This window comes from Tupaia chinensis, unplaced genomic scaffold, assembly GCF_000334495.1.
Source record: "Tupaia chinensis unplaced genomic scaffold, TupChi_1.0 Scaffold000045_1, whole genome shotgun sequence".
Taxonomy (NCBI): domain Eukaryota; kingdom Metazoa; phylum Chordata; class Mammalia; order Scandentia; family Tupaiidae; genus Tupaia; species Tupaia belangeri.
The window spans coordinates 8,997,614-9,008,846 of record NW_006159501.1 but is presented as its reverse complement, the minus strand read 5'-3'; the positions used below and the strand labels follow the sequence as shown (position 1 = coordinate 9,008,846).

At 51.6% G+C, this 11,233-nt stretch overlaps 2 protein-coding genes across 5 annotated transcripts in view; one reads left to right on the top strand and one right to left on the bottom strand.

Moving 5' to 3' along the window:
• IAH1 (isoamyl acetate hydrolyzing esterase 1 (putative)) overlaps positions 1 to 5,098 on the top strand; it is a gene marked incomplete at its 5' end in the record, with an annotated part of 8,750 nt that extends 3,652 nt beyond the window's left edge. Inside the window, 3 exon segments of one of the 2 annotated variants that reach the window (XM_027773534.1) lie at positions 1,366 to 1,527; positions 3,353 to 3,474; positions 4,417 to 5,098. In XM_027773534.1, the coding sequence (XP_027629335.1) occupies positions 1,366 to 1,527; positions 3,353 to 3,474; positions 4,417 to 4,530 (398 nt within the window). 2 annotated transcript variants of the gene reach the window in all.
• ADAM17 (ADAM metallopeptidase domain 17) overlaps positions 5,003 to 11,233 on the bottom strand; it is a 72,761-nt gene continuing 66,530 nt past the window's right edge. For all 3 annotated transcript variants that reach the window (XM_006140832.3, XM_006140831.3, XM_014589748.2), the window contains 5 exons: positions 10,873 to 11,003; positions 9,578 to 9,656; positions 8,782 to 8,870; positions 7,267 to 7,317; positions 5,003 to 6,761 (listed from right to left, as the gene is read on the bottom strand). In XM_006140832.3, the coding sequence (XP_006140894.1) occupies positions 6,411 to 6,761; positions 7,267 to 7,317; positions 8,782 to 8,870; positions 9,578 to 9,656; positions 10,873 to 11,003 (701 nt within the window). In that variant the 3' untranslated portion in view covers positions 5,003 to 6,410. The remainder of the gene's footprint in view (positions 6,762 to 7,266; positions 7,318 to 8,781; positions 8,871 to 9,577; positions 9,657 to 10,872; positions 11,004 to 11,233) is intronic.

Genomic DNA, 11,233 nt, shown 5'->3' with positions numbered 1-11,233 from the left:
CGTCCCGCCCCCTGTTTCTCTGGGGGCGGCAGCCACAAGACCACGGACACGCTGGCGTTCGAGTGTGCGCGTGCAGGCTGGGCTTCTGCTGGTTGTCTCCTGTGGCTGCACACCTGTCGCACCATAGCTGGCATCTCGGAGAAAGCACCTCGGCATCGCTGCCTGGGGAGGGCACACTTGGCTTTGGAGAGGGGGCAGGTCTCTGGTGAGGCTGCTGCTGTGACCGCGAAGAGCAGCCTTGCCTGGATGGGCCTTCTGTCGTCCCTCTCCCTGTGTACCTGCAGTGTGGTCTCGTTCTCAACTGCACGTACTACACGGCAGAGACTGGGAAGTGCATCCGGGGGCCGGCAGTTTCCTGGGCTCCGGGAGTGTAGGGCACTCCTTCCCTTTATGTGTGGTTTGCAAATGGCCTGCAGTGAACCTTGCGGCGCTTATGAGAGCTTTCTGGAATGGTCCTTGGCAGTGAGGGAGGGCTGCCATCCGTTGAGTGCACGCCTTGTGGGAGGGGACAGACCTCTTCTCAGTTTCCAGGACCGGGTGCAGGGACGGAGGGCTCGGCCAGGCCAGGGCCTGGCTGCCGTCTCACCCCACAGCCTGGGCTCTTGCTTTCCTTACACACGCAGCCCAAATTAGTAACGATAAGGCAGCGGCAGAGAAAGGACCAGCCAGAGCTGCGGGGTGTTTCCGAAGAACCACGCAGGCACTCACGGACCGAGTGCAGTTCCTCCTGGGGCGCTTAAAGGCGGGTGCACAGACAGGCACCACCCCACCAGAATGATGCCATTCTAGTCTGCGTAAAGCACCAGAAAGGAGCAAGACACGCCACAGCGTGATGCCGTCAGCCCACGTGTGCCACTGCGGATGCACAGCGAAGTTCCAACTTAGAACCAAACGCGTAGCCTGGCGTGACTGCAAACGTCACGGAGGGAACAGACACTGACCGCCAGAGTGAGACAGACTGAGAAGGGGGCCAGCGGTGGGGTGGATAAGGTGCCGGATCACACATAAACTCCGCAGGTTCAAGCCCCAGACCTGGTGGGCTGAAAAACATGCCGGGTACATGTGCCAAAATTCAGAGAGAATGGGAGAGAAGGGATTACTGAGTGGACATTCGCCCTGGGGGTGCTTTCTCACTTTCCCTCTGTCTGGAGGGTGCATGTGCTCTGTGAAGGGCACGCTGGTTCTGACAGGAGAGGCCGTTCCGTGAGCGGCTTTCAGTCCCTTAAGCGGGAGAGTTGTTAGTGGCCCTGGCTCAGCACCGCCGGGTGCAGCACCGCCGGGTGCAGGACGAGGTGTGCGCATTCGTGAGAGCGCCGTCGCCGTGGCATCAGTGATGCGGGCTGAGGTGTGCGTTCCCTCGAGCAGGTGAGAACCCAAAGCAGCACGTGCCCCTGGAAGAGTATGTCGCAAACTTGAAGAGCATGGTGCAGTACCTGAAGTCTGTGGACGTCCCTGAGAATCGGGTCATTCTCATCACGCCGCCCCCGCTTTGTGAGCCAGCCTGGGAACACGAGTGCATCGCGCAAGGTAAACCATGCGCATGGCGGGCCTGCGTCACGGGTTGGTCAACACAGGCTAGACCGTTCCCAGCCACCTGAAGCGAGAGCCAAGTACAGCTCCCGGGTCGTACCTGGAGCGTTTATTTATGAAGGCAGGTCCTGCCACGGCCAGCTCCTGTGTCAGCCTCCTCACGCTGCTGGGATTATAGGCAAGCGCCCCTGCACGGGCTGTGGGGTCGCGCTGAGAATCAAACCGGGATCTCCTGTGTGGTCCCGGTGGGGAGAGCCCCCGCATCTTAGCGGTGGCCATATCTGAGAACCTTACAGAATGTGTGTTAACTTTCTGGGGTGGTATCTCCTGTGGGGTCCTGACCTGTAATCCACCCAACCCACCAGGATCGAGGGCAAATATGCACGAAGCTTGTGCACACAGGGCAATCTCAGGAGAAACCGGGTCGGGTCCACCTGGCCTCGGCACGTGCGCCACTGCAGCCGGCCTTGGAGAACTCTGGCCCAGCAGGGGCAGCCGGCTTCAGCCTGGTCAGGGAGCATGCACTGGCCTGCGCGCTGACCAGCTGCCAGCTCCCGGGCACGCGTGACCCACTGGCATGCAGAGGACCCCAGTGAGCATAGGCAGGCGAACTGCGGTGCACAGTGTGTGGCCGCAGCTGGGGCTGCCCTTGACTCCAAGTCTGCATTGGGGACACTGGTCCTGACTTCACAGCAGGGGAGGTGCCCGGGGGCAAGATGGCCCTTTCTCACTGCGCCTCTTCTGTGGCATGTGGAGAACAGCCTAGTGGTGAAACACCTGCACTGTACCTCTCTGTAAAGGTGCCTTCAGATCCCGAGAAATGGCCCCTCGTGCTGACACGCACATGGGTCATGGCATTTTCTGCACTCCCGGAACTCAGGAACAGGTTACGGAGTCCAGTGGCTCTGCGACCAGGACAGCTGTTTCTCGGGCCAGTCTGACTCAGTGAGCTGTTATTGCGGGTAGGCTCCTGGGCCCATTTTAAGCACTAGAGCTTCCTTACACAGTACACATTACACAGCACAATGGAAGATGCTTATCGTCCTCCTCAACAGATGGGGAGACTCAGTCTCAAGAGAGGTTAGGTAACTTGCCCCAGGTCACACAGCATCAGAGCCAGGAATCTGATCCAGGAAGTCTGACGTGGCAAGACCCGGTACTGGCTGCGGCCAGTCACTTTCAGTTGAGCTGGAATGCCTCTGCCCTCCGCCCTAGCGGGGAAGGCAGTGATGCTCAGGTCAGAGTGTGGGGGGGCACACACTGGGGTGCCACAGACTGGGAGGAGGAGCTCAGCTGTGGTGCCACGAGGGGAGCTGTGTGGTGAGATTCCCGACCACTCTGTGCTGCAGAGGCCGGAGGCCCAGAGAACAGGGCCCGAAGCTCTGCCAGAGACCACTCCGGACGCCATGGCTGGGTCTGGCGCCACAGCTGTTCACCAAAGAGCATGTGCCTGTCCGCAGGAGCTGTTTAACTCCTTCCTGTTCAAGTTTCCCCAAAAGAAAATTCTGAAACTGCCCTTTCCTCTTTGCACCCTCAAGTAGTCCATCTAAAAGAGGAGAAAAAGCGTGGGGGGCCGTGTTGGTGACTGGTCCCTAGAAAGCCATCCTCAGCAGGCTCCAGGCAGCCCGAGGGCTCCCTCTCCTTCCCTCTGTCCCGTGCCCTCTGCAGCACAGGAGGGACCCGCAAGACCCGCTGTGGTCATCCTCAAGCCTCACCCACACAGTTTCAGATTTCCTGGACACAGCAGCCGCCAGGTCTGTGGGACCAGCGTGGGACCTGCAAGCAGGCTTGCCAGCCTCATCTTGGTTTCTTCTCTCCATAGGATGCAAATTAAATCGCCTGAACTCAGTTGTTGGAGAATATGCCCATGCGTGTTTGCAAGTGGCCAAGGACTGTGGGACGGACGTGCTTGACCTGTGGACCCTGATGCAGCAGGACAACCAGGTACAATGGGTACCCGGTCACAGCAGTGACCAGGTGTGTGCAGCCACCCCTAGGGGGCTTTGCTGAGCGAAGGCAGCCGTCCCTTTCACAATGAAGACCAAGAGGTGGGAGCTGAAAGAGCAGTGGAGAGGCTCTGGGCCAGCGGGTCCTCGGCTGGGAGCTGGACACACGGGCACAGATGACCAGTCGAGGTTATTTATATGTGGAGTGGGGTCAGGTTACAACCCACTAACAGGCAGAACAATGAATTTAAGTAAAATACAGTACTCACTAGTAAGATCCAGGTTGGGGACTAGCAGATGGGGTAATGCTTAGGTCGCTGGACCCACACATGGTCAACCGTGGTTCGAGTCCCGGACCCAGTGGCTTAAAACTTGTGTGTGTGTGCCCAAGATCCTGAGAGGAGAATGGAGGAGAAGGAATTGCAGCATGGCCATTCCTCTTGGGGGTGATTTCTCACTTTCTGTCTTTGTCTCTCTGGTGAGCGCCCCATAGCAAAAACCTCTCTTAAAAAAAAAGATCCAGGTTGAAGTGTAGTTCTAATTAAATTACTAAAATGTGTTTTAAAACCAGAAAGCCCATTTGAAAGTGTGATGGTGAAAAGCTGGTCCCCACAGTGACAGAAGACTGCTGGGTAGCCAGGTTCTTACCCAGAGGGCCACACCCACCCCGGCTATTCTAGAGAAGCGGCCTCGAGGAGCCGGTCGGCCTTGTGCTGTGAGGCAGGTCCGAGCACCTGCGTGAGCAGCACGTAGACGCCACTGTAGTCCCAGAGCACTCTGGGCGGAGGCGCTGCTGACCTTGGGCAGGGCCACACTGCACACGCTGGCCTTGAGAAAAGCATAGCTTAATTGGAGCTCCTCCTCCCTACAGGATTTCTCGTCCTATCTGTCAGACGGACTCCACCTATCGCCAAAGGGAAATGACTTTCTGTTCTCACAGCTCTGGCCTCTGGTGGAGAAGAAGGTCGCTTCTCTGCCCTTGCTCCTTCCTTACTGGCGGGACGTGGAGGAAGCACGGCCCGAGCTGAGTCTGCTGGGAGACGGAGACCACTAGGCAGCCGTGAGAGCCGAGTCCTGGTCGTCCTCCGCCGAGGAGGCAGAGCAAGCGCTTTTTTTCCTCATACTTAAACCTTTGCTCATGGTTCATGGATCAAAAAAAATTACCCTTTGTGGGGCCAGCAGGTGGTGTGGTGGTTAAGGCGCTGGAATTCCCACATGGCTGACCATGGTTTGAGTCCTGGACCTGGTGGCTTGCGTGTGCGTGCTCTCTCTCTCTTTCTCTGACCAAACTCATGTGAAATAATAATAATAAATAAATAATTCTTTAAAAAAAAACTGTTAAAAAAATTACCCTTTGCTACCAATATGAATAAAATAGGATTTTTCAGGGAAGCTTGTTAAGTAGGTTCATTCTGTGTTGGTATTGAACATTTATTGATTGTAGGTACCATCAGTGCCATGGCTACAAAATATACCCCAAGCAGATTAATTTCTATAAATGGCAAAAAAAAGGGTAAGAACAACTGTTTTTTTAAAAAGTCACAATTTTATAAAAATGGTTTTCTTACATTCTGAGAACTGTTTCACACATACACCCAATACACCCCACTCACCTCATCAAATTTCAAAAGTGTAAATGAAATATAAGAATAGCATGACTGGTTAAAAGCCAATACCATAAGGTACAAGTTCAAGTATTAGTGTAACAGGTATCTGCGCAAGGAACGCCCTGCGGAGCCATGATTCGTCACAGGGTCAGTTTATGGCCTGTGACCTTTACAAGTCATCTCAGTTCAGGTGACTCGCCTGGTGAACACATTGCAGTTCTCAGGAAAACGCTTTTAAACCTCTAATTGTGTGGAACAGAATCCTGGCTAGCGACTTTTACCTTCACACAGTCAGTGCGGGCCATGCGGAGCCCTGACGCACTCAAGCACTAAAGCGAGGGGTGATGCAGACCCACAGGTGGGTGCCGGGGGGCTTCTGGAGTCTGTCCCACAGGGCAATCGCAGCCCAGGCAGGCAGGCTCACTGCGCATCACCCTCCAAACAGCCTGTTGGCGTGGTAGAGAGCATCTGACCCCTGTCCACTACCATTTGCAAACACCGCAGTCTTCCTAATCACACCCTGATGAGGTCTGCAGACAGGGAAATTAAGAGCTTGCAACAAGATTAGGGACATGAAGCTACTTAGAAACAAAACTCTGCCCAGTCAATGGAGGCCTTAAGCAGTCAGCAGGATTCTACAGATTCAACTGGTTACTATTTGTAACCCTCACGATAAGCGAGTTTATTTTAATTCTACCAAGTACTAACCTTAGAATTATGAAGAGTCATAGTAACACAAACTCTTTTCTATGGTCAGATTAAAATTTTCCCTGCTGCTAAAAGTTCTGGGTAATACCTAGAAGCGCCCACATTTTGGAAATAATACAACTAGGTTTATCTCCCTAGTCTTCCCTTAAAGGCAAAGGAAATAAATTACTGTGTTCCAGTTGTCCTGACGAATAGCTGCTAAATGCTTCATTATGCTCATAGATCATTACAGTGTATAAAAAGAAAGACTGATCATCCCCCTAATCAGTGCTATTACCAGTATAAAAGGTTAATTTACAAAAATGTAAAGATCACAGCCTAACCCAGCTGTAGTTTTCTGCTTCTGCACCACAGGTTGAAGGATACTTTAAAGGCAAACAAAACAAAACAAAAACAAAACCCTGAAAGCCTCAAAATAAGCTAGATTCACCTGACCTCTTCCAGGAACAGGGTCTGACCACACACGCACTGATGCGAAGGACGGCGGTCCAGGCATGTGACCAGCATCTGCTGTAAACCCCTTCCTTGCTTCTCCCAAATCTTCACAAGACACGCGCTGGGATCTCAGGTCAAAGCCAGACAAATACCTGCACACTTAGAGCTCAGAGCGCGGCCCACATCAGCACTCTGTCTCTTTGCTGTCAACACGGTTCTGCCGCTGCAGTTTAAAGGATGCGGCCTTTTCACTTCTGGTGATTGGGTGGTCTGTGAGGTCCTCAAACGACTTGGCAGCCGTGCCGCTGTTGGGGAACGGGTCCTTCTCAAAGCCTTCCTCATCCACGTGTGAGTCTGTGCTGGGGTCTTCTTGGATGGTGTCCATTCTCTGGTGGTCCAGCTTTGGGGCTGCAGGCACTGGTGGGATCCCCAGGGCAGGCTGCAAGGGCTGCAGACGGCCTGGAGTGGGGGGTGCGGGGAAGGGCTTGATGATGCGAACTGAGGCTGAATCCATACTGCTCAGCATTTCCACATTCTGGAAAGACATGGGTCCAAGATGGGGAAGAGATGAATCAAAGGCCCTCACGCCCTCACAGCTCCACCCCTGCCCATCCAAAGGCCTCCTACTGTCAGCCCGTGGAGCCCCAGTGCTAAGGGAAGCGCCAGGTAAGGCTCCTTCGACCTAAGTAATTCAAACAGCTTTCAAACATCTCAACAGGTAATTATTTGATGATCCAAAAGAGAACTCAAAGTTATCAAGTTAAGGCCCCGAGACTTCGGGAAAAGATCACAAAATGTTAACCAAGTCAGTGATGAACAGCTAGGCCAGTCCTCGAGGCCATGGAACAGGCAGGACAGCACTCCTCCCCTCTTTAGCACCCCCGCCCTGGGCAGGAGAGCCTCCTCTCCTCACCCTTCCCGCTGCAGCAGGACCCAGCCCCGGAGGTACAACACTCAGGCTAAGAGTGCAGGTCAGTACTGCTGAGGGCAGGCCTCATGGCGCCCCTACAGGGACGTTCTCCCTCAGAGGGTACACTTACACTAGGGTGGAACAGGGACAGAGACTCATACTGTTTGTCCAGCTTCTTATCCTGGCACAGAAGAATAGAAAAAGCGGTCAGTTCTACACATAAAACCCAAAGAGTAAGTGCTCCTTCCTCTCATATCAGGAACTTTAGTTGTAGAAATTGGCAACAAATTCAATAGATGAGAAGCCATTTCTCATGCAAGCTTCATAGTCCGGAAGTGTTAACTTGGTACTCAAAGGAAATGTTTCTTAGCATTAAATACAGAAAAGCCAAGATTCAAGTCCAATTTTTTTGTACCTATATCAGTTTTATCTTGTATGTTTTTAGATTTGCCAGAGGGCATGTGTGCTCATCCTCACAGGAGACAGAAAGCAAGAAAACACCCCCCATGGGGAATGATCATAGCACAGTCCCTTCATTTATCCCACTGTCCAGATCTGGGGCATGCACACATGCACTGCCTGGCAGGGACTAAAACATGGCTGGCCATGTGGGATCCAGCTGCCCTAAACACAGGCCACAGGCTGGCCCTCTTATTTTTATAATTTCCAGAGGGCGTGTGTGTGTGCTGACCAGAGACAGACAAGGAAAAGCACTGCCCAGTGGAGTGTGGTCACACCACAACCCACTGCTGTCTGGCCTGTTAGGATTTGGGAAAATGAGAAATCAGCCCCCCCCACCCCCCCGAGGATGGCCACACTACAATCCCTTCTCCTCCATTCTCTTGGGATCTTAGGAATGCATGCAAACGTGCTCAGCGTGATTTTCTTTTCCTTTGTTTTTAGAGAAATTTTTGCTATAGGGAGTTTGTGCTCACCAGAGACACAGAAAGCAAGAAAGAAATCGCCCCCCAGGGGAGATGGCCACACTGTAATCCTTTCTCCATTCTCCTCTCAGGATTGTGAGCACGCATGCAAATGTGTTGAGTTTTAAGCGGCCAGGTCTGGGAATTACTGCCGACTACGTGGGAGTCCAGCAATGTACCTATTACATCATCTGCTGGTCCCCCAGTGTGATTTTCAAGCCACTTGGTCCAGGACTCAAACCACTGTCAGCCATGTGGGAATCCAGCAATGTAACTGCTAAGCCATTTGCTGGCCTCCAGACCTGAATTTATAATGCCAAGGACCGACAGAGTATATGGGTAACATCTTGGAAAAGTGGATGTTTGACATTTGCTCCATTACAACAAAAGTGGCCTGAAAATGCTCGTTTAGAAGCTCTACTCAACAGAGGTCCTAGGCAAATCCAGGTAAACAGTCTATTGTGCTCGGAAGTAAAAAATCCTTCAGAAACCATGTTCTTGTAGAATAAAACACCCACACACAAAAAGCACAATCCTTTTTTAAAAGACCATGAGCTAAGCTTTCTACAAGACACACTGTCCTGGATAACACCCGGAATGTCACGGGGAGAGCATCAGGTCAGACCTACTTAAGAACAAATGTTATCTTTTCCAAACATACAGGGTTGAAATTGTTCCCTACTTTAATAAAACGCTTAATTACTTAAAAAGTGGTCACTTACCACACAGTGGACGAGAATGCTGAAAGGAATCCAAAATATCAAGGAGAAAACCAGGACGGACCCTACGATGTTGTCTGCTAAGAACTTCCCTGTGAACAATTCCAAAAACAGTGAATGCTGTAACCAAGCACTTAAAAAATCTCCTATGAAATACTCTTAAAATATTATTATTGTGCAAATGGCCCAGAGCAGCAGGTTGATCCTACTCCCAACTCGGGACCGAGAGAAGCATCCATGCCGCCACATCAGACCCAGCTGTCTCCACACAAGCAAGTGCTTTTCAAGAACCAGCCCTGGACGCTGCGGGTGGGAGACTCGCTGCGCTCCCGGGTAACTGTCAGTAGATCAGAGGACGCGGTCACTACTAGGAACGACCGCCTGATTACACAGTTTTCTGGAATCTGGATACCATTATTTTTGTGACTAAGAACTCTACAACTCTTGGGACATAATATACCCTTGCTTATACAAATTCTGAATCTACTTTTAAATAAACAACTCCTACCAAACGGGATTCAGACTTGCAGGACTGACCCAGGCCTACACTCTCACATGTCCTTTAGTAAAGGAAGCAATATTTTGACTAAGTATTTCACTCGTCTGAAGTCTTTGCACCCGTGTCACACAGGACGACTGTAACCAGTCGATTCCATCCTGGCCAGAATCCCAGCTGACGAAGTGACAGCCATCTCGACACAAGCGGTGAGCACTTCCATCTCGGGCTGCAGGTTTTGAGCATGCCCCCGACACCACGCTTTCCCAGTGTTCTGTGTCAGCGGCCTGTGGGAACACCTACCGAAAGTGTTGATGCTCAGCTGGTCAATGAAGTCCCAGAAGCGCTCGATTACATCCTGCACTCGCTTCTCACACTTGCCCTGTGCACACACAGCACATGCAAAGAAAGAATGCATTCAGAACTGGCGTGGCTTTACACAAATAACTAAAGCCAGACGTTCAGTGGAAATGAGTACCCAGGAAAGTGGGATATATGGTCACTGCACTTTCACAATTAGCCCGCTTTTAAAAATAAGTGGATTTAGAATTACTAGGAGACAAGACCAAAAAAAAGAATCAGCAATAGAAGACACGACACGGTGAGGACAATACTGATCGCACACAGCCAGGCTCCCTGAGAAGTCTCTCTAAACCGTGAAACATTTTTGCATGAGTAAAATTATGCTTCTGTGAAGAACAAAAAGGTCTGACTTAGGCAAGACCTCCAAGGATTTTCCTGCTTCTTCAATATGTGTTTTAAAAGTCACACCTTGAACAACTTTGCACTTTTAGTCTATTTTTTATGCTAGAGGGTACATGGATGCACACGAGAGAGGCAGGGAGAAAAGTAACCCCAATGGAGCCTGGAAACGCCCCAATCCTTTTCCTTCAGGTTCCCATCCTGTCAGGATCCGAGGTGTACACCAGAGCAACTCCAACCGAGCTCGGCCTGGGATCCAGCTCCCTGTGCACAGCACCCAACTGCTGCTCTGCACTGCGGGGCCATTCCTGACCTTGTGGATTCTGCCAGTATCTTAGGAAAGCAATTAGCACCCGACCAACTTTACCATCGAGTTCCCTCTGGGCTCTATCTCCCATGATGGAGAGGAGAGGCCCCAGCAGCCCGAGGACGCGCTTGGCCTTTCCCGTAATGCCCACAACACTCTTCTTAGAGACCGCGAAGGAGAACCAAGGGGTTAACAAAGATGTGGCAGCACTTCTGTTTGATTTCCTCCCACTTGCAAAACCAAATACTGAACAGTATAAAAACTTCCTGTCTAGGGCCAGCAGGTAGCGTGGTGGTTAAGGTGCTGGACTCTCAAATGGCCAACTGCGGTTTGAGCACTGCACCCGGCAGCTTGAGAATCACGCCAGGCTCATGTGCACGTACCCAAAATCCAAGAGGATAATGGAGGAGAAGGAACTGCAGTGTGGCCATCTCCCCAGGGAGTGATTTCTCACTTTCCCTCTCTCCCTGTCTCTGTCTCTCTCTTGTGAGTGCATATGCCCTACAGCAAAAACTCGTTAAAAAACAAAAACAAACAAAACCTTTCTAGTCTGTACCACAAGAAAAGGCAAGAATAAATACATACGCACATTCACGTCACAAAATCCCACTGTACAGGGCTTTCCTTTCCTCAAAAATAAGTTCTTCTGGTCAGCATCAACGTAGGGCATGCAGCGGCCGGCGTGGTCACGGCAGCACACCTTGCAGGAGTTGTCAGTTTCTGGAACGAGACCCACACTCGCACCACAGCCCTCTCCACACCTGCTGGCCTCCCTGACCACATGCCCACAGAGGCAAGAAATCCCGCTTATTATTTATTTCAAAAGCAAGACATACTCACTCGCTAAAAAACACTGTGAGTTTCTATCCTCAGCCCTCAGAATTAAGAGGTCAGAGGTTAAGAACAATTTTCCCATGGGGCCAACTGATGGCGTGGCGATTACGTCACCA